Here is a 23,780-nt window from a genome sequence, read left to right as displayed (position 1 = left end):
TGCAGTGGCCGGATCTCAGCTCACTGCAAGCTCCGCCTCCCGGGTTCCCGCCATTCTCCTGCCTCAGCCTCCCGAGTAGCTGGGACTACAGGCGCCGCCACCACGCCCGGCTAATTTTTTTTGTATTTTTAGTGGTGACGGGGTTTCATTGTGTTAGCCAGGATGGTCTCGATCTCCTGACCTCGTGATCCACCCGTCTCGGCCTCCCAAAGTGCTGGGATTACAGGCTTGAGCCACCGCGCCCGGCCATAAGTGACTAAATTAATTAAGACTAAATAAAATAAATGAGAAAAATAGGCAAACATCTCATTCAGAAGATTTTCAAATGATTTATGTTTGCCCTTAAGGAGGTAGAACATAATTTCCCACTCTTGGAGTGTAGATTGTGCATAGTGACTTCCTTACAAACAGTACAGTATGGAAAAGTGAGGGAAAAAAGAGTCACCTTATTATAGAGAAATCTGACAAACACTACCTCCAAGTTAATTAACATCAATTAACATCAACAGTAATAACTCATGTTGACAGTGTGCACCCCTGATTTGATGTGATGAAAAAGGAAATTTACTTCTGCAATCTTCCTCCCCAAAACACAGTACCCTACTCTAATCATGAAAAAACATCATATTTGAGACATTCTACAAAATAATCGAGTATTCCTCAAAGTTGACAAGGTCATCAATAAGCAAAGTATGAAAAACTATCACAGCTAAGAGGAGTCTTAGGAAATATGGCTACTAAATGTAATATAATTTCCTAGATAGTATCCTGGAACAGAAAAAAGACATTAGATAAAACCTGGCCAGGTGCAGTGGCTCACACTTATGATCCCAGCACTTTGGGAGGCCAAGGCTGGTGGATCAGTTGAGGCGAAGAGCTCAAGACCAGCCTACATAGCATGGCAAGGACAATATGGCAAAACCCCACCCCTACCAAAAATACAAAAATTGGCTGTGCACAGTGCTGCATGCCTATAATCCCAGCTACTCAAGTGGCTGAGGCGTGAGAATTGCTTGAACTGGAGAGGTAGGTTATAGTGAGCTATGATCCTGCCACTGCACTCCAGCCTGGGTAACAGAGTGAAACTGTGTCTCAAAAAAAAAAAATAAATAAATAAAAAAAAAAAATAAAAAGTTGAAACAATGAAAGAAAATCTAAACTAAGCACTTTAGTTACTAATAACATATCAATATTGGTTCATTAATTTTAACAACAGTACCACACTAATGTAAAACGTTAATAGGGGAAGATTGGTGTGGTATAAGATTTCTCTATACTATCTCCGCAATTTTTCTACAAATATAAAACTATTCTAAAAAATAAAATTTATATTTTAAGTAAACCTTCTCAAGCGGAGGACATCAAAACTTCAAATTATCTTTTAAAAATATATAAAGTCTAGCACTAAACCCAAAATGAGGCATTTAAGACAAAAATCAAGATAATTTTCAAAGAATCAGAAAATAGAAACACATAAGAGATTCAGATAATGGAATTATCCAACAAGGCTATCAAAATATTATGATAATATTTTTAAGGAGTTAAAAGGAAAGGTAGTGAATTCAGGAAGAAAATAGAAAATTACATTAAACAATTAAATAGAAATTCTAGAACTAAGTATTCTATAACAGAAGTTAAGAATTCCATTATGGGCTTAACAGGAGATTACAGAGTTAAAGAGAGAATTAAAGCATAAGTGACATGTAAAAGTGTGAAAAATAATTAACATGTATATAATTGTAATCTTAGAAACAGGAAAGTTTCAGAATATTTAAAAAGACAGTGGTTGAAAAATTTCCAAATTGATGAAAGACACCAAGCTACCCTGAACACTGACTTAAAACAAAAATAGTGAATAATGTTCACCGTCTATCAAAAAAGCATGTATGTGTGCATTTTAGGTGATGGGGTTAATGGACTGCATCTTTATCATCTATAGTAGTAGGTTACTAGATAATTTCTAAAACTAAAATAATCAAGAAATAGTGTATGGAACAGTGTATGGAACATTATTCAGGAGTATGAGGTTAAATATCAAAACTAAAGACAGTAAGTAGTATTGTGGAGATAACTTACTTCTAGAGGGCAAATGGCAGGGGAATAATTCTGTTGTATTAAATGGTGCCTGTGACTTCAGGCAGAAATTTAACGACAACATCAGGCACACAAACCATAAAAGGTCTGTATCTTTGGAAAATTATGTTAGATAATTCACAAAATGGTTTAATGCTGAGGAAGACACAGATGCCCAGAATCCATGTAAATATTTTTTAATATCTCATGAACTCTGACAGTGCAAGAAAAAAAAGCAGTGTTTCAAAATTAATTTAACATAACTTTTGATATGAAGCATATAATTAAATTAATTAAGCACTAATTATGGACATCTGACACTCATGTATGTCATGAAAACACATTTTCCACTTAGAAAAAATGTGAAGGGGAATTTCACAGTGGGAGAATTAAGGGTTCCTTTTGTATACATGGTTCTTTATACATGTGCAATATAATATTTAAAAATTAAAAAATTAAAAGCAGAAATTCAAGTAAAACTGAGTGTAGTACAGCAACAGAACCAAATATACACAGGAGTTTAGTGCATGGTATAGGTGGCATTTCAAATTAGTGAGAATGAGATGAGTAATTCAATTAATGCCATTGCGCCAACTTGAAAAAATAAATCTCTGCCTCACTTATTATAAATTATACATTTAATATAAAAATTTAATGTAAATTAAATTTAACATAAAAAGTGAATGTAATTTCAGCTCTACCATGATAGAAAACCACAAAAATCAAGTCTAAGCTTACCAGAAACTTAACTGTGAAGGATAAAACAAATCTTAGAAGAAAAATAGGACCTAAAGGTAGACAAAAATTTCATCAACAGGACACAAAACACCATTAACTTTGAAGGGAAGAAAGTATTTATGTATACACACAAAGGCATAACATAGCTGTGAATGAGATACAAGCTGAGAATAACTTCTTAAAAGAACTGGGAGGTAACGGTGAAATTTGTTTTTAAATTTTGTACCATGTAAACATCTCACCTATTTAAATTTATAAAATTTGCAAAAATTAAGTAGAATAAGATTTTTTCAGGTGAACAAATGAGGCTGGTAATTCATACTTAAAATGTAAAGAAAATCTTTTAAGGAATTTATCTTAAGGACATACTCAGAGATTTGGACAAAAATTCAGGTAGATGCATTCTCTATATAGGAGAGGCACTGGATGCGCATTTAACCTGGAACCCAACTCACTAGTACTAAGATATCCACAGATATATTCCATACAATATAAATCAAGTCTTTTCACAAGAGTCAGCACTAAATTTAAAAGGTACACAAGGTGGGAAGAGGAATCTCCCAGGGGCCTCCATGACTTTTTATACTAAGCTATTACTCACTCATTAGGTAATTAGAGTTAAAGACAGTGGCCTCTGAGAGAAGTGGGAACTAGGCTCTTGGACTGTTAATCAGGGAATTTTCAAAAGAAAAGAAGCATTGCAAAGTACTAAACAGCAAGACTGTCTTTCATGAAGAGAAAGAAAATATCAACTAACCTGGGGCATGACTTTTACTACTTCAACATTCATTTTTGCCTTCTCTTCTGGTCTTTCTCTTGAAGAGCAGTGTCTTGGGAAGGCAAGGCTGAAGGAAGGGAAAGGTTAGTGAGAGATGAGGCCTTTGCTGCACTCCCAGAATCACTAGCCTAAAACTGTCTTCTTCTTCCCAGCTTTGGTTGATCCCATAACTGGGTATGAGCAACCTATGGCAACTGAAGGGCTGTAACTCATAACTGGTTTTTGTTTTTTTTTTTTCATGCTTGAGGTCCTAAATTTAATCTTTTTCAAAGACTTACCTTCCCATTCAGATGTATTAGGTACTCTGCATAGATTAGATTATCTCGCTTTATTTTTGAAATAATCCTACCAAATAGTCATTTCCTCTATTTTTACAGGTAAAGGTGGAGTCATTTTCTTCTTGGGTCTCTGCTTCATGCTTTGAAAGTCTACTCTTTGAAAATCTGGCTCCTTTTTGGGCCAGATGGATGGGGTTTTTGGGAAAAAACAAAAGAAAAAGGAAAATCTGACTCCCAAATGCCACTAGGGGCCAGGGTTATCCTCCTCCTTCACTCAACCCCCACCACTGCACCCCTGCCCTGCTCCCTGGCAATGTTTCACTTTCCTCACCCTGAAACGATGGAACCTTTAGCACTCAATTCTGCCACTTTCACTCTCACCTCTGTCCCAGCCCCTTGATTACCCTCCTGTCACACAGAACTGAGGGTGTCTCCTGCTTCAGTTAGGAGTTTCAGTCACCCCAGCTTTTGCTTCTTACTGAAACTCCTGGACTGTGGACAGGAATTCTATTCCATGTTTCCTATCCCGGCAACACACAATTCCAAACAGCCACACTCATAAACAATCCAATACTATCCATCTTCCAAGTAGTCTCCCCACACACAGCAGTCATACAGGGAGACAATTACAGGTATACAGGGTGACATACAAACACTAACAAGTTTCCTGGTCACACAGAGGACACAATCACAAGCACCCCAAAACAAGCACATATACAGTCACATTTCCATTGTCTAAGGACATGAATATAAGCACACACAGTGACTCACCAACACCTTCACACATACCCCTAATCTTACTTCTCTCACACACACAGCTCACTGTCCCCTATCTCTGTCTCACACATTCATGCTTCACAACCTCAGAGAGGTTATATTTGTAAAGCCTTTTGGATAACACACCATGGTTCACATAGTTTCTTTCTTACCCAACCACATCACTAGTCTTTCTCTCCCTCTTTCACGCATACAAACATGATGTTCTCTCATACATACACATGCAATGGTATCTTTCAAAGAGGCCTCAATTACTCAAATACACCAGTATCTCACACAGATACACAAACACACTCTGATCTCTCACATTCCAACTGCTTTATCTCATGCACACAAAATACATACTGGTCGCTGTCACTCCAGTCTTTTTCATACTGTGATACACCATCTCCCTACCTACCAGGCCAGACAGAGACATACTTTAGTCTCTCACATACCCATTGGTCTCTCACACACTCACACCAACATACCCTATTCTCTCCCAATCACTGAACTCTCAGTCTAGTCTCTTGTTTTTACTCAGACACACACATGATCTTTCTCAGACTCCAGGGAGCCTCATACTTGTTAATCTTTCACACTGGCACATCTATTTCTCTCACACATTGATATACCCTGGCTCACACTCTGGATTCTCACAGTCCAGTCCCTGATAACACACTCAGCTGACAAAGAGGAGAAACAAACTGTTTCTCTTACTCTACTCTCACAACACAAAACAGTTCTAAGACCAGATGTGTGGGGTCTTCACACACACACACACACACACACACCAGGCAAGCAATAAATTCTTCAATGAATACCAGGTGGGTGACCTCTAGGGCAACCCAATTCTGACACTATTTACCTGGAGATAGCATAAGATCCCATACATTGAGGGCTCAGTCCTACAAAATTGCTCCCTACTTCCAATGCCAATTGCAAGCCCCAGGTTGTTTTATGTGTGCTTCTGATTGGCTATAAAATTGGGGTTCCTATGACCCCCTCCTTGCATTCAATTAATTTGCTAGGGCAGCTCACAGAACCTAGGGAAACACGTTTATAATCATAAAGAATTATTACAAAAGATACAGGTGAAGAAATGCATAGGAAAAGGTTATGTAGGAAGGGGCTCATCCTACAGGAGACTCCAGCGTTCAGCTATCTGGAAGTTTGATGAACTCAGTCCCTCTGGGTTTTTACGAAAGCTTCATTACTTAGGCATGGCTGGTTAAATCACTGACCACTGATGATCCATTTAACCTGTGGCTTCCTTTCCTCTCCCTGGAGATTGAGGATGGTACTGATAATCCCAACCCTCTAATCCTGCCTAGGTTGTTCTGATGACCAGCCCTTACCATGATCTACCTACAGGCTGCCGGCCCACCAATCATTAGCATGCAAAAAGACACTTAATACTTTGGAGATTGCAAGGATCTTGGAAGTTGTATGCCAGGAAACATAACTTTGTCCCATACTTTGATCACCTCCCTCTCTCTCACAAACTAATACCAACATACCGTAGTCTCACTCTTCAGACTCTCACAGTTTAGTCTTTCTCTCTCTCACACACGCCAGCCTCTCAAGGAGCCTCACATGACTGGTCTTTCACACACAGCCACATGTTCATCTCTCTCACACTCACTGGTGTCATGCTGTGTAGAGAACACTCAGGTTGTGAGAAAGAGACTCACACACGAACACACCCTGGTCTCACACTCTGGTCTCAGTCTGTCAGACACATATAAACCACAGCCTCACACACTGACGGGTCTTTCACCCAAAACACGCATTTCTCACACTCACTGGTCTCCCTTTCACACATTAACACACCAGTCTCACACTCTGGCCTCACACAGTCTAGTCTCGCATACATGGTGATTCTTCTCTCTCAAACACACACACACCGGCCTGTCATTGAGCCTCACACACTGACCAACCGGCCTTTCACACACAGGCCCACGCCCATCTCTCTCACACTCACTGGTCTCCCTTTCACACATTAACACACCACAGTCTCACACTCTGGCCTCGCACCGTCTAGTCTCGCATACGTGGTGATTCTCTCTGACACACACACTGGCCTCTCATTGAGCCTCACACACCGACCGACCGGCCTTTCACACACAGGCCCACGCCCATCTCTCTCACACTGGTCTCTCAGACGCCAGCCCGTCTCCCTCTCTCACACGAATACATCCTGGTCTCACGCTCTGGACACCCGGTCTGTTACACACTTACACACCCACACATCCCGCATCTTCTCACAGAGCTTCACACGCTCTCTTTCAAATGCAGGCACACCCCCATCTCTCTCCCACTCACTGGTCTCTCGCACTGACCCGTCTCGCTCTGTCACACACGAACACACCCTGGTCTCACACTCTGGACTCTCGGTCTTCACACACACACACACACACACAGAAACCGCACCCTCTCACGAAGCCTCACACGCTGACCGATCTTTTACACACAGGCACACCCCCATCTCTCCCACAGCTCACTCCCGTGGTCCCGCCGCCCCAAGCCGCCCCGAACGCCCAGCAGCCCCGAGCCGCGGCCTCCGCCCCGCAGACTCGAGTACGCGCGCCGCGCTGGCCTCTGGGAAATGTAGTCGTCTTGGGGACAGAAGACGCGGCTGGGCCTTCGCGACCCGGGTCTGAGCCGCCCGCCTCGCCTGCCCTTCCTGGCCCAGCCCTCGGGCTCGGACTCCCAGACCACGCAAAACAAACCCCCGGCCTCGTCTGGCACCCAGAAGCTCTCATCCGAAGGACTTCTTTGAGTCAACGCCGGAACCTCCATCGCGCAGGCGCCAGCCTCTCTTCAGGGGTCGGACGTGACGGGCGGAGACCAGGCGTGGCCTAGCGTTGAGGGGCTTGTCCTCGGGCTGCTGTGGGAGCGGGAGGGACCTTAGAGATGGAGCGGGTGGTGCCTGCGCAGTACGTGATTATGACAGGTGGGCGTGGCCCAGGGCTTCCGGCGGGTAAGAGCGGAGTGTGCGCAGGCGCAAAGATTGCGCTCTCCCCCACCCACCCTTTCGCCTAGAGACCAAAAGAGTCCCTAGTTACCGGTTTCTGGGGACTGGGAGTGAAGCGCGCGATGGCTGAGCCTTCGGTGTGAGCATGTGTGCGGCTTTGTGACGCTGTCTGTGCCTCTATGATCGCGATGTCATTCGGAGCGCGGCCTTCTGTGCCTGTCCGTGGGAATGTGATTATCTTTCTGTGCTAAGCTTATTTTGGTATAAGAACAGCGACTCGGAACCCCTACCGTGTTGTGACTCTAGCAAATAAATACCTCTCTCAGCTGCAAAATGGGAATATCACTGCTCAGAGGCAGTGAATAACACGAAGTTTTTGGAACCAGTCCGCTAGGATTGAACCGCGTTCCGCCCCTTAAAAGAATGGAAATGGTCCCTGTTTTAGGGGACTAGCCCTTACTAGGAAAACTGTAGAATTAGTATGGGAAGGTGAGACAAATAAGGTAAAGCAATTCAGGGGGATACAGCAGAGAAAAAAAAATCCCTGCCCTCTTATTATATAATTTACTTTGAGGTGGAGAGAGACAAGCCACAAATTCATGAGTTAGATAAATAGTCTGATGAATAGTAAAAAGGGCTATGGAGAAATATAACACAGAGAAGGTTGTATCGTATACATTTTTTCTATTGTCTCTTATAATGTCTTAACATCTCAAAACAACCTTTCTGCAGCAGACACCAGCCAGATGACCTCCACTCCAATTCAATTCTGACGCTACCTGGAGAGCATCAGATCCTACAGGTTAGACAGCTCAGTCCCACAAGACTGTCCCCCACTTCCCATGCCAATTCCAAACTCCAGATTGTTGTACCTGTGTTTCAGAGAGATGTGCTATAACTTGGGGCTCCCACAACCGGCTCCTTGGGTTCCATTAATTTGGTAGAGCGGCTCACAGAACTCAGGGAAACATTTATGTTTACTGGTTTATTATAAAAGATATTTTAAAGGATACAAATATATAGCCAGATGAAGAGACATGTAGGGCAAGGTCCAAGAGAATCCCTAGTGCAGGAGCTTCTGTGCCCGTGGAGCTGGGGTGCACCACCCTCCCAGCATGAGGATGTGTTTTTGTCTACCTTCTTGGAAGCCGCTTGAACTCAGGTCTTTTTGGTTTTTATGGAGGTTTCATTATGTAGATGTGATTGATTAAATCACTGGCCACTGGCGATCAACTCAATTTTCAGCCTCTCTTTTCCAGGAAGTAGAGGGTGGAGCTGTGAGTTCCAATCCTCTGAGTACATGGCTGGTTCCTCTGGCAACTAGCTACTGCTCCCCCCAAATATTGGGATTATCTTGTGAGTTTCCAAAAATCACCTCATTAACATAAACTCATGTGTGGTTGAAATACTGTCTTTCACATTTATGGCTCTGGAGCTGTTCTGGAGCTTTTTCAGGAACCAAGAACAAAAGGCCAGATATTTTAACAAAAGATACTTTATTGCTGTAGTCATTTAGGAGATTAAAAGGGCTGTAAGAACTGTGAGCCATGAACTGTACCTTTCTTTCTAACTCCACATTCAGTGATGTCATACTCATAGATTGAAATCTACCACAAGGGGACTATTTACAGTATGAAAATACAGTCTACATCGCTAAAGGATGGAGATCCATTCTGAGAAATGGGTTCTTAGGCAATTTCCTAAGAAGCTTGTTGTGCAAACATCATAGAGTGTACTTACACAAACCTAGATGGTGTAGCCTACTACACACCCACACTCACTCAGACTGGGACAACCTAGACCTACCAGTTAACTTCTTGTGCACATCTGTGGGATGTGGGAGGAATCTGGAGTACCCAGAGAAAACCCATGGAGACATGGGGAGACTAGTCAGAGTGCATTAGGACCCACCCTAACGAACTCGTTTTAACTTAATTAACTCTGTAAAAATCCTATCTCCAAATACAGTCACATTCTGAGATACTGGGAGTTAGGACTTCAACATGCAAAATTTGGGGCAGCCAAAATTCAACCAGTAACAAGAGGTTATTTTGATTCTTCTGTCCTCATTCATCCCACCAAGGAAGTAAGGGATATTTCCATTATCATACTATGTATTAAATTATCATTACATTACATATATAATGTTTTCTTTATCTAATTTTTACCTTATGTATACCCCATTTTTGTTCATGGGCCATCATGACCAAAATTTCACAAAAAAAAGGAAAAAAAAAGTAAGCATCAAATCCATATTCCCTCTGAATTGTAAGTGATTATAATTCAGCTGCTTCCCACATGGGCAACTCAACGTCCAGTATTTCACAGTGGGTGCAGCAGAGATGTATTTAACTAATGAAGACTGAGTATTCTCTAGGGTAACACCAAGGAGATTATCTAGTATATGACACTGTAGCCTACAACCAGGTTTTCTAATATTCTCATGTTACTGAATCTACTTTTCACTTCTCCTAAAGTGCTGGCATTCAGGACAGACAAAAAAATAGGCCATACTTACATTCCACAGGTAGCTCACCTTGCCCTTGGAATCGAAGAATGACTTGGGGAAGAAGTGGGTGGGGAGGAGGAGGTATAGAAGCGTGACCATTCTGACTCTATACATTCTTGCACAGACTTAGTTTCTATCCTTGGCAAACTATTTAATATTCCAAATGGCAACAGATGGGACCCAGCTGAAATCTCTCTTGGAGTAGATAAGACTAAGGATCTTCATCATTCAACTGATTCCTGAATAGGGAGGAAGAATGTCATCTACTTCAATTTGACTTCTGACTCCACCACTGTATCTTTAAAAAAATGAGAGTTCTATTGAAATATAGTCATAAGCTATATAATTCACCTACATAAAATGTAAAAATCAGTAACTTTTAGTATATTCATAGACATATAACCATCGCCATGGTCAATTTTAGACATTTTTATCACATCAAGAAGAAACCCCATAACCTTTAGCTATCCCCTTCCTCACCTCCCATTCCTCTAACACAAAGCGGATAGTAATCTACTTTCTGTATTTATGGGCCTGCTTATTCTAGAGATATGTTTTTATTTTCTATATTTTATTATGCTCCAACATATTAGGGTAGGGGAGCTAGCTGTAGTTGGCTGGGGAGAGCCCCTCCTACAGCTAGCTAATTCTTAAAGGCAGTAAACAGCTTGCCCATAAATATACCCTTTATATGCAACCAACCAACCCAAAGCCCATAACCCCAATTACCATCTTCATCTAACTCTCATACACCAACCATTATTTCCCCTGCCCTAAACCAACCTGAGGACCAGACAACTAGAGACTACCCCCATAGCCCAGAGCCTGGCGACATTATTCAAACTAGACAATCCTAAATTGTTGCCCCTGCCTGGTTCTGCCTTTTCTAAAGAAAACATGATAAAGGCTCTGGGTCTAGGCTTTTTCCCTTCTGCCCAGGCACTCATTCTGCCTCCTGACCAAATCTTGAGACATCCCCATGTGGCTCTGTACGGTGTGGCATGCTCCCTTCTGCTGGGAAATGGAAGTAATAAACTCTTCATGCAAAGGCAGTTGTCTCCATGTCTGTCACCTTACCATACCTGATTTTTAAAAATCCAGGGTACGTTTTAAAATGCCTCTCCTCACATGGAACCTGTCTTAGCCAAAAATAAACCAAAAAACCTAAGCTTAACATTTGATGCTACATAAAATAGGATTATGCTTTAGCAACACTATATTAAGATGTAAAATGGAGACATTTAGAAAAGCTTTTCTCATGTGTTATAAACTGTGTCCCCACAAATTCTTATGCTGAAAGCCTAACACACTGCACCTCAGAATGTGACCTTATTTGGTTGTTTCAGATATAATTAGTTATATCAAAATGAGGTCATTAGGGTAGACTCTAATCTAATCTAACTGGTATCCTTATAAAAAGGGGAAACTTCTCAAAATATTTCATGTACCCTCTAAATATATATACCTACTATGTATCCACAAAAATTAAAAATAAGAAAATTGTAAAAATTAAAAGGAAAAATTTTAAAGGTGAAATTTGCACACAGACGCATGCATGGGGGAAAATGACATGAAGAGACCACAAATTTCTGCTATTTAAGCCACCAGTCTGTGGTACTTTATTATAGCAGCTGTAGCAAACCTATACATCATAGGGCAAAAAAGTTACCAAGTTTGAGTCATATTTTACAGCCAAAAAAAGGAAAAAGCTTTATGTAACTAACTTTATCTTGTTAGAATGTACAATTACAACTAAAAAAGTTCATTTTCAAGTGTATCATTTTTTGTTAAGTGTGTTTTTAAAAGCATATGAATTTATTTATTTTATTATACTTTAAGTTCTGGGTTACATGTGCAGAATGTGGTTTTGTTACACAAGTATACATGTGCCATGGTGGTTTGCTGCACCCATCAACCCGCCACCTACATTAGGTATTTCCCCTAATGTTATCCCTCCCCTAGCCCCCCACCCCCACAAGCCCCGGTGTGTGATGTTCCCCTCCTTGTGTCTACGTGTTCTCACTGTTCAACTCCCACTTATAAGTGAGAACATGTGGTGTTTAGTTTTCTGATCTTGTGACAGTTTGCTGACAATGATGGTTTCCAGCTTCATCCATGTCCCTGCAAAAGACATGAACTGAAGCATATGAATTTGAAGTGATTATTTCCTACAGTACTTAGATTGTACAGTAGGCAAATGTTACAGGCTACTTAGACCTAAACTCAAATTACAATATATAAATCCCTGCTGGTGTTCCATCCAAATAGTATTAAGTTTTTAAATAGTGGGAGATCAACTAAGTTTAAAATGCTCCAATGTAATTGGAAAGAAAAATATATAGAAATGGATCCTAAGGAAATAATTACAGATGAAGGTCAAAATCAGCTGAAAAATGGATCAGGATAGCATTGGTTATGATAGCCAGATTTAAGGCAAAAAAACCTACGTGATAGTAAGAGTTAAATAAGTTGTGTTATGTTTACAATAAGATATATGATCCAAAAAATAAATAGTACACTGATATGGTTTATCTGTGTCCTCACCAAATCTCATGTGGAATGGTAGTTGCCAATGTTGGAGGTGGGACCTGGAGGAAGGTGACAGGATCATGGCGGTGGTTTCTCATGAATGGTTTAGCGCCATCCCCTTGGTACTGTCTTTAGGATAGTGAGTTTGTTTTTGTGGGATCTAGTCGTTTAAAAGCATGTGGCACCTCCCCTACCCCCACCTTTCTCTGGCTCCTGCTCCTGCCATGTGAGACTCCTTGCTCCCCCTCTGCCTTCCCCCCCATCGGAAATTTCCTGAGGTCTCCCCAAAAGCAGAAGCCACTATGCTTCCTATACAGCCTGTAAAACTATGAGCCAATTAAACCTCTTTTCTTTATAAATTCCCCAGTCTCAGGTATTTCTTTGTAGCAATGTAAGAACAGACTAATACACCATACAAAATACATAGAAAATACGCAGAGTAAAATGACACCATTTACAATAATAGAGATGAAAATATCTGGTAATATACTCAACAGGACCTTTATGAAAACTTTGAAAACTCTACCAATGGAGTTAAAAGACCTGAATGAATGGAAACACACATCGTATTCTTAGATAAGGGATTCAATATCATGAGTGTAATAATGGCAAAACCCTAATAAAATGAACAAGTACATATTCAAAGTGGTAAAATCTGAATAAGGTCTGTGTACTGTACCAATATCAATCTCTTGGTTTGATATTATATTACTGTCATGTAGAATGTTACCACTGGGGAAAGCTAGGTGAAAGGTACTATTTTTGCAACTTCCTGTGAGTTTACAATGATCTCGCAATGAAAAGTTAATTAGCCTTAGGGAGGGAATTGGGTCAAGGTGGCAGTACTTCTTACCATTTACTCTTCTGAAAGTTTTTTTTTTTTTTTATCCACAGTGTAGATATATTCTATTTAAAAGAGCATATTTTCTTCATGTAATGGCTTCAACCCTCCTAAATACCACTTTTTTCCTAAAACTTTCCTGGTTATTTTTTTCTCAAATTGATTCTATCCTGCCTAACAATATGCCTTTTTTTGTTCTCTGTATATAGGAAAAGACCCCAGCATTCCACAGATGTGGCCACAGTATCATCTTGAAATAGGACCTCATTACTCCATGGAATCTTAATTCCTCATAGCAAATTTCCTGTCCCCATTGACCAGACCTCATCCTTTAAGAACAAAATCATCTTCTAGAATATACTGCAAGCCAGAGCTCACAGATATTCAGAGTAGGCTAGAGCTATCTGGGGCATGGTACCTCATAACAAGGCATCAATCCCTCATCATCTTACGTGCTTCTCAAGGATAGCTCCCTTTTTCTCTACAGACGGTACATTTCTCAGCCACCAGTTATTCACAGAATCGTAGGCACAATGCTTATAGTGAATACATACATGATGGTTAAGCGGAGAAGAACGTCGACAGAGGGCACTGGGCTACTTTAGCCATCCCTTTTGGTCTTTCATTTGCCAGAAAGGGAGAAATAAGGACTAAGACCCTAACAAGGTCTTTATGAGACAGCAAGGTGCTGAAGGAAAAGACTGAAAATCACAGGAGAAGGAAATGCCAACTTACTTGGGACATGACTTTAAAATTTAAAAGTGATTTTTGTCAAGGTGCCATGTCTCATGCCTGTAATCCCAACACTTTGGAAGACCAAGGTGGGAGGATTGCTTGAGCCTAGGAGTTTGAGATCAGCCTGGGCCACACAGTGAGAACTTGTCTTTACAAAAAATTAGCCACGTGTAGTCCCATGCTAATTGGGAGGCTGAGGCAGGAGTAGTGCTGCAGTGAGCTGATTGCTCATTTTTTCCTCCTGATCCCTCTTTTTGAAGAGAAATTGTCCTGGGAAGGCAAAGTTAGGGAGAAAGAAAGGAGTTGTAAGACGCCAAGTCTGTCCTGCAGTTCCCAAGATCAGCTCAGAAACCCTCCCTTCCCCTGCTCTCCTCCTTTCCCTCATGTTCCAAACACAAACACGTTGTCATAATAAGATTCCAGATACTTGGGGACAGGAATGGTGGCTCACGCTTGTAATCCCAGCGCTTTGGGAGGCCGAGGCGGGCAGATCACGAGGTCAAGAGATCGAGACCATCCTGGCCAACATGATGAAACCCTGTCTCTACTGAAAATGCAAAAAAATTAGCTGGGCGTGGTGGCGGGAGCCTGTAGTCCCAACTACTTGGGAGGCTGAGGTAGGAGAATGGCGTGAACCCGGGAGGCAAAGGTTGCGGTGAGCCAAGATCGCGCCACTGCACTCCAGCATGGGCGACAGAGCGAGACTCCGTCACAAATAATAATAATAATAATAATAAATAAATAAATAAAACACTGGTTTCTCTCTCTCTCTCTCTCTCTCACACACACACACACACACACACCACTCAATCACAAAAACTGGCTAGTGCTAGAAACCTTAGCAGGATAGTATTTTAGGCTTTTAGGTCACAAGATTTCTGCTGCAAGTACTGAACCCTACCATTGTGCAAAAGCAGTCATAGAATAGACGTAAATATACACAAGTATACATATTCAAAATCAGTGGTTCCCCACAGGGATGTACACACCGCAAAAACTGGGCTCTAGAGTCAATAGTAAACAGTTCAGGCTTTGTGGGGTCACACAGTACCTGTTGCCACCTACTCAACTCTGCGCTTCCGTAAACGTGGATGCAGAAGCTAAACAGATATCCAGAACATACACACATATTCAAAATGAATGCCCCCCCCCCCCCCCGCGACGTACAAAACCACAAAATTCGGCTCGGAGACACACGTCTAAGGAAACACAAAGGTTCGTCCTCACACATGTTCAGGGTAACACAATGTGGGTCTCACCTACACAAAAGTGAGATCAAAACCCGCGACCCGCACGCCCAGATGACCGGGACGAGGCCATACTTCACATCTTCTCTCACAGACTCACAATTACGCAACGGTCACCACACAAGACTTTATGGCGGACACTCCCGGACCTTCCGCTGCCCGCCCCTCCTCGCTGCTTCTCCCAGCCCGGGTCGCCTCACCTACCCCGTCTCATCCCCGACGCAGTCTCACCACCAGCCCGCCGGCTGCGCAGGCGCAACACCGCAAGGAAGAGCCGCAGGCCGCGCAGGGGCCTTTGGGAAATGTAGTCCGGGCGCCACGCAAAGGCCTGTGGGCGTCTTCGCAAAACGTGCAGGTGAGTCCTCACCGTCGGCGGAAAGAAACATCCCTGTGCTACTCTCCCGGGTCAGTTCATCTCCGACCCGGACAGAGCAGAACCAGCGCAGCCCAAGCTTTCTTCACCTCACGTTGTGGGTGGGACCTTCCACAGCCTCGCTGCACCCCGGTGGCTTCTGGAAGTTGCAGGGTGACTGCGTAGTGCGCACGCGCGGGTGAGGCCGGCTCCAAACCTCGTGAATGTGGGGGCGAAGGATGGTGGCGGGTGGGGGGCAATAAGCCCTCACACGGGAACGTGTGGGTGTGGGAGCCGGGAAGGCGGCGAACTGGGGAGGTTGCGTTTAGTTAAAGAGCTCGAGGAAGGGCCTCAGTGTCCACACGTGATCTCCTGAGAGGATGAAAAGCAGGGCCGAGCGCCCGTCCCCTAGTAGCCCGGTGCGCGTGCCAGCCCCGGGAGTGTGCGCAGGCGCGGGGCCTGGAGCGTCCGCCCCCAGGACTGCACCGATTGTGCGAACGCGCTTGAGCGTGTGGCGTTGAGGGGGCGGGGTCTCAGGCCGGGGCTGGTGGCTCCCTCCCCGAGAGGCGGGTGAGCGCGCGCCGCGTGGCCTTGTTTGGGGGCGGGGCCACGCGCCTGCCTGCGTGGTGCGTGTGTGAAGGGGGGTGCGGCGCGCGGTCCCGGGGTCCCGGAGGGGATTGCGCAGGCGCTGGGTCCCCGCGCGGCTGTCACGGTGGTCGCCGCTGGGGTCGGAGCCTGGGAAGACCGAGGTGAGGGGGCTGGCGAGAGTGTGCGTGTGTCTCTTTGAGGGCGTGGGCGGCGCGCCCGCCACTGCGTGGACTTTACTGCCCGGGCGCGCGTGGGCGTCTGCGCGGGTGCTTGCGGGGGCCGTGGGCTCGAGCCTGCGTGGGTTCTGGGCCCGCGACTGCATGGGGTTTGCGCCTTTTCGCTGCTGTGGCTCTCGGGGTTTGTGCGCCCGCGTGTGAGGCGCGCCATGTGTGCCTGTGTGTGAGGGAGCTATGTCGGGACTGCGGATGTGTATCGCTGCGTGACCCACGCGAAGGAAACAATGGAGCCAGTGGGAAGCCGGGAGTGGGTGTGTGACGCTGGCTGTGAAGATTTGTGTTGCGGGAGTGTGTGCGTGTGTGTCAGTGTCAAGCGGATGTGGGCGTTTATTGTAGCCTTGGGTTACTGTGTGATTTGTCTGGGCGTCTGTCTGCCACTTAGCGTCAGTGGCTTTGCGGTTGTGAGTGTGTGACTGTGCCCTTCTGGTGTATATTGCACTGTAACCATGGAAATGGAGGCCCGCAGGGGGAGAATTCTGAGCAGCTCTAAGGTGTGATGGGCTGCCCTGGAAATCTGTGGAACTGTTTAATTGTGCATGACACTCCTCCTTGGTACAATAGTATATTAATAGCACCTGCCTGGGTGTTATTGGGAAGATTAAATGGGATGACGTAGCTGAAACACCCTGACATGTGACAGACCTTGTCACATACTAATCACCGTGTTTAGGTGTTGGTTTTGGTGCTGGTGGTCGTTTTTCTTTGACCCTAGACAGAGGCAGAGATAGTGGTGAATGCTGGAGGAGTTTGCATCTCTGAACTTGGGACTGGGCGATCTTTGTCCACATACCAGGGCATCTGACCACCTCCATTTGAGCAGTGGTGCACTGTCCCCGCCAACCACCTGTGTCGTCTGTTTTCTGCATGTGTGCATTTGAGTGGAGGACAGAGCCCTCCACTGACGCTGCGTATGGTTGTGTCCCCTTCCTACCAGCGTAGCTTGGAAACAAGAGTATGGACTGTGGCGCCCCACTGTCTGGTGTTGACTCCTGGTTTCACTACTGGCTAGCTTTGTGACTGGGAGAGCTTAGTTAAGTCCACCACCCCTCGGTTTCTCCTGTAAAACAGTAGTCATAACAGAACCAACCTCAGGCTTATGGTGAGCATAAGTAGAACTTGGCACAAGGAAGTGCCACATAAATGGTCATCGTTTTATTAGTAGCATAATCGCGGGCATCCCACACCTGGAGAATAAAATCCATAGGTAGAAAAGCAAAAAGATGAGGCCTAGAGTAAAGGTTTCAGGTTCAGAGGTAAAATAACTTGGACGTCTAGATCAGGGCTTAGGTTCAGAATTGTGTAGTCAGGGTCCTGGGAGGGCAGCAGTAGGGTGGAGGAGGTGGGATCAGGAACAAAGGATCTTCCTGATGGAGATGTCCCTAGGGAGCCCATGGGGAACGCATGGGGTCAAGAACAGAACTTTGAAGTGACAGGGACTAAGGGATGTTCTCATATAACACATGGATCTGGAAATGTTTCTGTCCAGACCAGTGTTTCACAGCCTTATCACTGTGACATTTGGGGCCAGATAGTTTTTTGTTGGGAGATGGGAGGGGGTGCTATTCTATGTATTATAGGATGTTGTGCAGCAACCCTGGGCTCTATTTACCAGGCCAGTAGCACACCGCACCTCCCTTCAGATTGTGACAAGCGAAAAAAAAAAAATGTCTCCAGACACTGTCAAGTGTCCTCTGCAGGGGCAAAATCACTGATTGAGAGGACGGTGATGCAAAAGCATGGACAGACCCAGGGCACGATGAGAGGGAGAAGAGTAAGGGAGCTGGGGAAGGCAGGGAGGGAAGAGATCAAAGGGATAGTGTTCTGAGATGAGAAGAAAGGTGTCCATGACCTGCAGCCCCGGTAAGCTCCGAGATGCATTCATTCGTTTAGCCAGTGAGTGCCTACCACGGATTGGGCACTGTGCTAGTCACTCAACAAAACAGGCAAGGTTTTTACTTAGCTGGAGCTTGCATTTAGTGGGAGAGACAAAAATAAAGTCTATAATAGGTGCTGATTGTATTTTGAAAAGGAAAGCAGGGTAAAAGGATTACCGGGTGTTGTTAGGTGTTCTTTTCAGAGTCAACATCCAGGTCTCCCATGGGCATCTTGGTCAACTCCAGAGCCAGGAATGGCCACCAGCAGTGACCCTCTGGAATCCCTTGATTAGGGAATCTAAGAGTTTGACTTTGATCTTACCAAAGACTTTTCACTGAGGTCTGGACTTCAACAGAAACAGGTCAGATCTCTAGCTCTGTCCTTGAGGCTCTGAGACTCAAACGTTACTCTAAATGATGGCTTCACGTTACTGTCACCTTGGAATGCTTTATTAAAAAAATAAAATAAAATAAAAAGGCGGGTCAGACTCAATCCCCAGAGATTCTGATTTACTTGGTCTGGCATAGTGAACTGCCATCAGCTGTCACTATTTATTAGAAAGCTCCCAAGAGACTAATGTACGCACAGAGTTGAGAGCTACAGCTCTGAGTGCCTGCAGCCCAGGCTCCTTTGGGGCCTCTGGGAATGAGATAAATTGATTTGGAGGAGTCAGGGGGAGGATGCAAGTGACCTCTGCTTGGATATCTTATCAAAAACAGTCCTCAGAGCTGCACTTTCCTGCAGTAGGGATATTCCTAGCCCCATCCTGCAAGTGAGGAAACCTAATCTGTTCCCACACAAAGTGGGGAAATGGCAGGCTAGACATGCATATGCATAGCCTGTGTTCTTCCTGTAACAGCTGTGCTGCGGTCTTTGGTGAAATTGCCTACATACGTTCCTGGCCTCTGGGACTGGCAGGTTCAGGCCAGGAGTGATCTTTGAATATTTGACAGCTGGTACAGCAAAAGCTGACTGGCCCAAAGGAGGCAGTGAGGCTGTGGCAGTGCATTTAATGGCTGGTTTTCAGTATATCAGGACCCTCCTCCAATTCAATACCCAGCACAGCCCCCCAGGCTCAAAGGGGTGCCAAGGCAGGAGGGGAAGGCCCCTCAGTTATTTGCCTCAAAGGGGAGGCACAACCACTGTTCAGTAGCTCTTTGAAGCATGTTCCAGCCGTCCTCACCTCAGGAGGACGTAGCTTTGTGCCTTTCAAAGCCCTTTCTCATCTATCATCAGGGACTCAGAAGACGAGCCAGGTTTACAGCCCTGCCTTGATGGGGTATGTGCGACCCAGCCTTCTTTTATTTCGTTTGTTGTTTTGAAGATGTAATTATACGTTCATGACACAAAAACAAAGCATAGAGAGCAAAAAGCGGGTTTTGGATTTTTCCAAATCCAAAATATGTTATATATGTGGATTCCCACACATATAACCTCGTTCCTTTCTTCAGGGACAGTCACTGCTACAAACTTTTTGTTTATCTTTCCAGCGCCTTTTCAAAGTCATGTATTTGTATACTATATTTTGGTTTTTCTAAATGGCTTTTCTATATTTTTCCCCTTATACCATTTTATCTTGGAGGTTTTTCAGCCTTAGCACAGTTGATGTTTTGAGCCAGATCCTTCTCTGCTCTGGAGGGCCGTCCTGTGCATTGCAGGATGGTGAGCAGCATCCTTGGCCACCACTCACTGGATGCCAGGGGTACCTCACCTCCCAGATGTGACAACCAAAAACAGCCTCAGACATTGCAATTTTCTCATGGGGGGCAAAATTACCCCCAATTAGGAATCACTACTATGGTTCTACTTTGTTCCTTTTAATACGTGGTATCTCATTATATGCATGTAATATTCACTGAACCATTTTCCTATTGATGGGCCCTTAGGTTGTTTCCAGTCTCCTGATGGTGGTAGTAATAATAAAATTCTTAGCATTGACCCTGCTTCCTGGCACTCCTCTAAATGTGTTGCTTATTTTGACTCATTTAATCTTCACCACAACCCTGTGAAGTCATTACTGTGTTTTGTCTCATCTTGCAGATGAGGAAGCTTAGCCCCGGAGAGGACACGTAGAGTGTCTTAAGTCCACACAGATAGCGGATGGCAGAGTTAAATACTGAACCTAGACAGCCTGCTGCAGGCCCACACCCTTACCCAAGGAAATGTACTGCCTCTTTCTATAAACTCTGCCACGGTGAATACCTTTGTGTGTCTCTCATTGTGCACATGTGCAAAGACATCTGAAGACATGTACAGGAAATAAGATTGCTGGATTAAAGAGTATAATAGGGGTGAAGAATGTGTATCTTCAGTCTTAAAGACATTGCCAAATTGCCCTCCATTGAGGTTATACCAATTTCTCTCCTCCAGCACTAGATAAGAATTCTAATCTCAGCCTTTTTAGTGGGTCTAGTCTTTGTTGGTCTCTTGGATGCGTGGTATGTGGTTGACCCTTGAACAGTGCAGGGGTTAGTGGTACCAACCCCCTGTACTGTAGAAAATCCACATATAGTTTTGACTCCCTAAAGAGTTAAGTACTGATAGTCTAATGGTCACTTTACTGGCACCTAAGCAATAACCTAAACAATCTGTTAACACATATTTTGTGTGTTACATGTATTACATACCCTATTCTTACAATAAGATAGAAGAAAATGTTATTAAGAAAATCATAAGGAAAATATATTTACTGTTCATTAAGTAGGAGTAGTTTTCATAGTCATGGCCTTCAAGTTGAGTAGGCTGAGGAGGAAGAGGAGGGGCTGGTCTTACTGTCTCACAGGTGGAAGAGGTGGAGAAGCTGGAAGGGGAGGCAGGAGAGGTAGGCACACTCAGTGTAACTTCCATTGAAAAACATCTGCATATAGGTGGACCCTCACAATTCAAACTAACGTGGCTCAAGGGTCCACTGTATTGTGAGTTGAAGAGGAAAAGGAAGGCAAGCAATGACCATGTTCCAGTTACCGAAGACATCACGTGTAAATATCCTAACAGCAGAGGTGAGGTAGGTTTTCTTTACCCCATTGTATAGATGAGCAAACAGGCTTTGTGTAATTTTTTTCACAGCCGGTAATTGGCAGAGACAAGCTTTGAATCCAGGATTATCTAATATCAAACTGCTGTTCTTTCTTCCCCAGTAGTGCCGAGTTCCTTGAAGAAAATTGTTTTATGGACAGTGTATGAGTCTGTTTTCACGCTGCTGATAAAGACATACCGGACTCACAGTTCTACGTGGCTGGGGAGGCCTCACAATCCTGACGGAAGGTGAAAGGCCTGTCTTACGTGGCCGCAGGGAGAATGAGAGAAGGAGAGCCAAGCGAGAAGGGTTTCCCTTACAGAACCCAGAACCCTCAGATCACGTGAGACTTACTGCCATGAGAAGAGCCAAGCGGAAAGGGTTTCCCTTACAGAACCCAGAACCCTCAGATCACATGAGACTTACTCACTGCCCTGACAACAGCATGGGGGAAACTGCCCCCATGATTCAATTATCTCCCACCAGGTCCCTCCCACAACACATGGGAATTATGGGAGCCATAATTCAAGATGAGATTTGAGTGGGGACCCAGCCAGACCACATCAGACAAGAATCATGCTTCTCAAATTTGGGGTGCGTGGCTGAGTGCAAACACCTGTGAAAACTGCAGGATGAATGCATTACAACTTTCTGGAACAAGTCATTTTACCTGAGTAATTGGACAGGGAAAGCCAAGTGATCTGCTTATCTGGTAAATCATTTAAAACATGATTTTTGGCCGGGCGCGGTGGCTCAAGCCTGTAATCCCAGCACTTTGGGAGGCCGAGACGGGCGGATCACGAGGTCAGGAGATCGAGACCAGCCTGGCTAACACGGTGAAACACCGTCTCTACTAAAAAATACAAAAAACTAGCCAGGCGAGGTGGCGGGCGCCTGTAGTCCCAACTACTCGGGAGGCTGAGGCAGGAGAATGGCATAAACCCGGGAGGCGGAGCTTGCAGTGAGCTGAGATCCGGCCACTGCACTCCAGCCTGGGCGATAGAGCAAGACTCCGTCTCAAAAAAAAAAAAAAAAAAACAACAACAACAACAACAAAAACCCATGATTTTTACATTAACACAAACCCAGATTTATTCTGAAGTAGTATGCGCAAATGAACATGTTTCAAAACAAGAAGTCAAAAGAGTTTTCTGTTATGGGCAGCTGCTTTGGGATTTACCGCAAACCATAGAAATAGGCATCAGCCCTCCTGTACTCTTCAGGGATATCTGCCCAAAGTTTGAGAATTCCCAGGCAAAGAATAGGGCTTTGTTCTCGAAGGCCCTGCAGCAGTGGTGTGCTGGAGCTGGTTCACCCAAGCCATTCAGCCCCATGCCAAGTGACGTCAGTTCAGTAGCTTACAGCCTGCTGTGGTGGGAGTGTGTATTAGTCCGTTCTCACACTGCTAATAAAGAAATCCCTGAGACTGGTAATTTATAAAGAAAAGTTTAGGCCGGGCGCGGTGGCTCAAGCCTGTAATCCCAGCACTTTGGGAGGCCGAGACGGGCGGATCACGACGTCTGGAGATCGAAACCATCCTGGCTAACACGGTGAAACCCCGTCTCTACTAAAAAATACATAAAACTAGCCGGGCAAGGTGGCAGGCACCTGTAGTCCCAGCTACTCGGGAGGCTGAGGCAGGAGAATGGCATAAACCCGGGAGGCGGAGCTTGCAGTGAGCTGAGATCCGGCCACTGCACTCCAGCCTGGGCGACAGAGCGAGACTCCGTCTCAACAAAAAAAAAAGAAAAGAAAAGTGTAATTGGCCCACGGTTCTGCAAGTTGTACAGGAAGCAGCAGCTTCCAGGGAGGCGTCAGGAAACTTTTACTCATGGCAGAAGGCAAAGTGGGAGGAGGTGTCTTACATGGTGGGAACAGGAGAAAGAGGCGGGGGTTGCGACACACTTCTAAACAACTAGATCTCGTGAGAACTGACTCATGAGACCAGCACCAAAGGGACGGTGCTCAACCATTGACGAAGGATCCACCCCCATAATCCAGTCACCTCCCACCAGGCCCCACCTCCAACACTGGGGATTACAATTGAGCATGAGATTTGGGTGGGGACACAGAGCCAAATGGTATCAGAGGATTTACTCCGTGGAAGTTAGTAAACACTATAAATCACCCCTGCAGCAAGCTGCTTGTTAAACATTCCCCAGCACACCACTGTCATAGGGTCTAACACAGCCCAGAATTCAGGTGTCCAGGATTCAGGGCAGGCCCCTTGGTCCCCATCTCTGTACGAAGGA

At 44.6% G+C, this 23,780-nt stretch overlaps 3 protein-coding genes across 14 annotated transcripts in view; 1 reads left to right on the top strand and 2 right to left on the bottom strand.

Moving 5' to 3' along the window:
* ZNF471 (zinc finger protein 471) overlaps nucleotides 1–16,265 on the bottom strand; it is a 31,155-nt gene extending 14,890 nt beyond the window's left edge. For 3 of the 9 annotated variants that reach the window (XR_013409719.1, XM_002801456.4, XM_028839794.2), the window contains exons 1-2: nucleotides 7,356–7,464; nucleotides 3,569–3,656 (exon numbers count right to left, since the gene is read on the bottom strand). Coding sequence is in view for 4 of the 9 variants with exons in the window: in XM_002801456.4 (XP_002801502.1) it covers nucleotides 3,569–3,601 (33 nt within the window). In the remaining 5 variants the exon portion in view is untranslated. Of the gene's footprint in view, nucleotides 1–3,568; nucleotides 3,657–3,867; nucleotides 7,465–15,665 lie in introns of those variants that run through there. The other 6 variants (XM_077979940.1, XM_077979944.1, XM_077979939.1 and 3 more) reach the window with 4 other exon arrangements.
* ZNF667 (zinc finger protein 667) overlaps nucleotides 15,730–23,780 on the top strand; it is a 33,388-nt gene continuing 25,337 nt past the window's right edge. For 2 of the 4 annotated variants that reach the window (XM_077979950.1, XM_001095162.5), the window contains exon 1: nucleotides 16,497–16,562. The gene's annotated coding sequence lies outside the window, so the exon portion shown is untranslated. Of the gene's footprint in view, nucleotides 16,013–16,496; nucleotides 16,563–23,780 lie in introns of those variants that run through there. The other 2 variants (XM_028839795.2, XM_028839796.2) reach the window with 2 other exon arrangements.
* LOC144337104 (uncharacterized) lies at nucleotides 15,793–16,723 on the bottom strand. Its single transcript, XM_077979970.1, has one exon. The coding sequence runs from the start codon at nucleotides 16,721–16,723 to the stop codon at nucleotides 16,139–16,141; it is 585 nt and encodes a 194-aa protein (XP_077836096.1). The 3' UTR covers nucleotides 15,793–16,138.

This window comes from Macaca mulatta, chromosome 19 (genome assembly GCF_049350105.2).
Source record: "Macaca mulatta isolate MMU2019108-1 chromosome 19, T2T-MMU8v2.0, whole genome shotgun sequence".
Classification (NCBI taxonomy): Eukaryota; Metazoa; Chordata; class Mammalia; order Primates; family Cercopithecidae; genus Macaca; species Macaca mulatta.
The sequence above is the reverse complement of the archived record's forward strand: the minus strand, read 5'-3'. Positions and strand labels throughout refer to the sequence as shown.

Excerpts from the sequence above, each read along its gene's own strand:
- LOC144337104 (XM_077979970.1), bottom strand. The coding sequence starts at position 16,723 with ATGCAGTCGCGGGCCCAGAACCCACGCAGGCTCGAGCCCACGGCCCCC.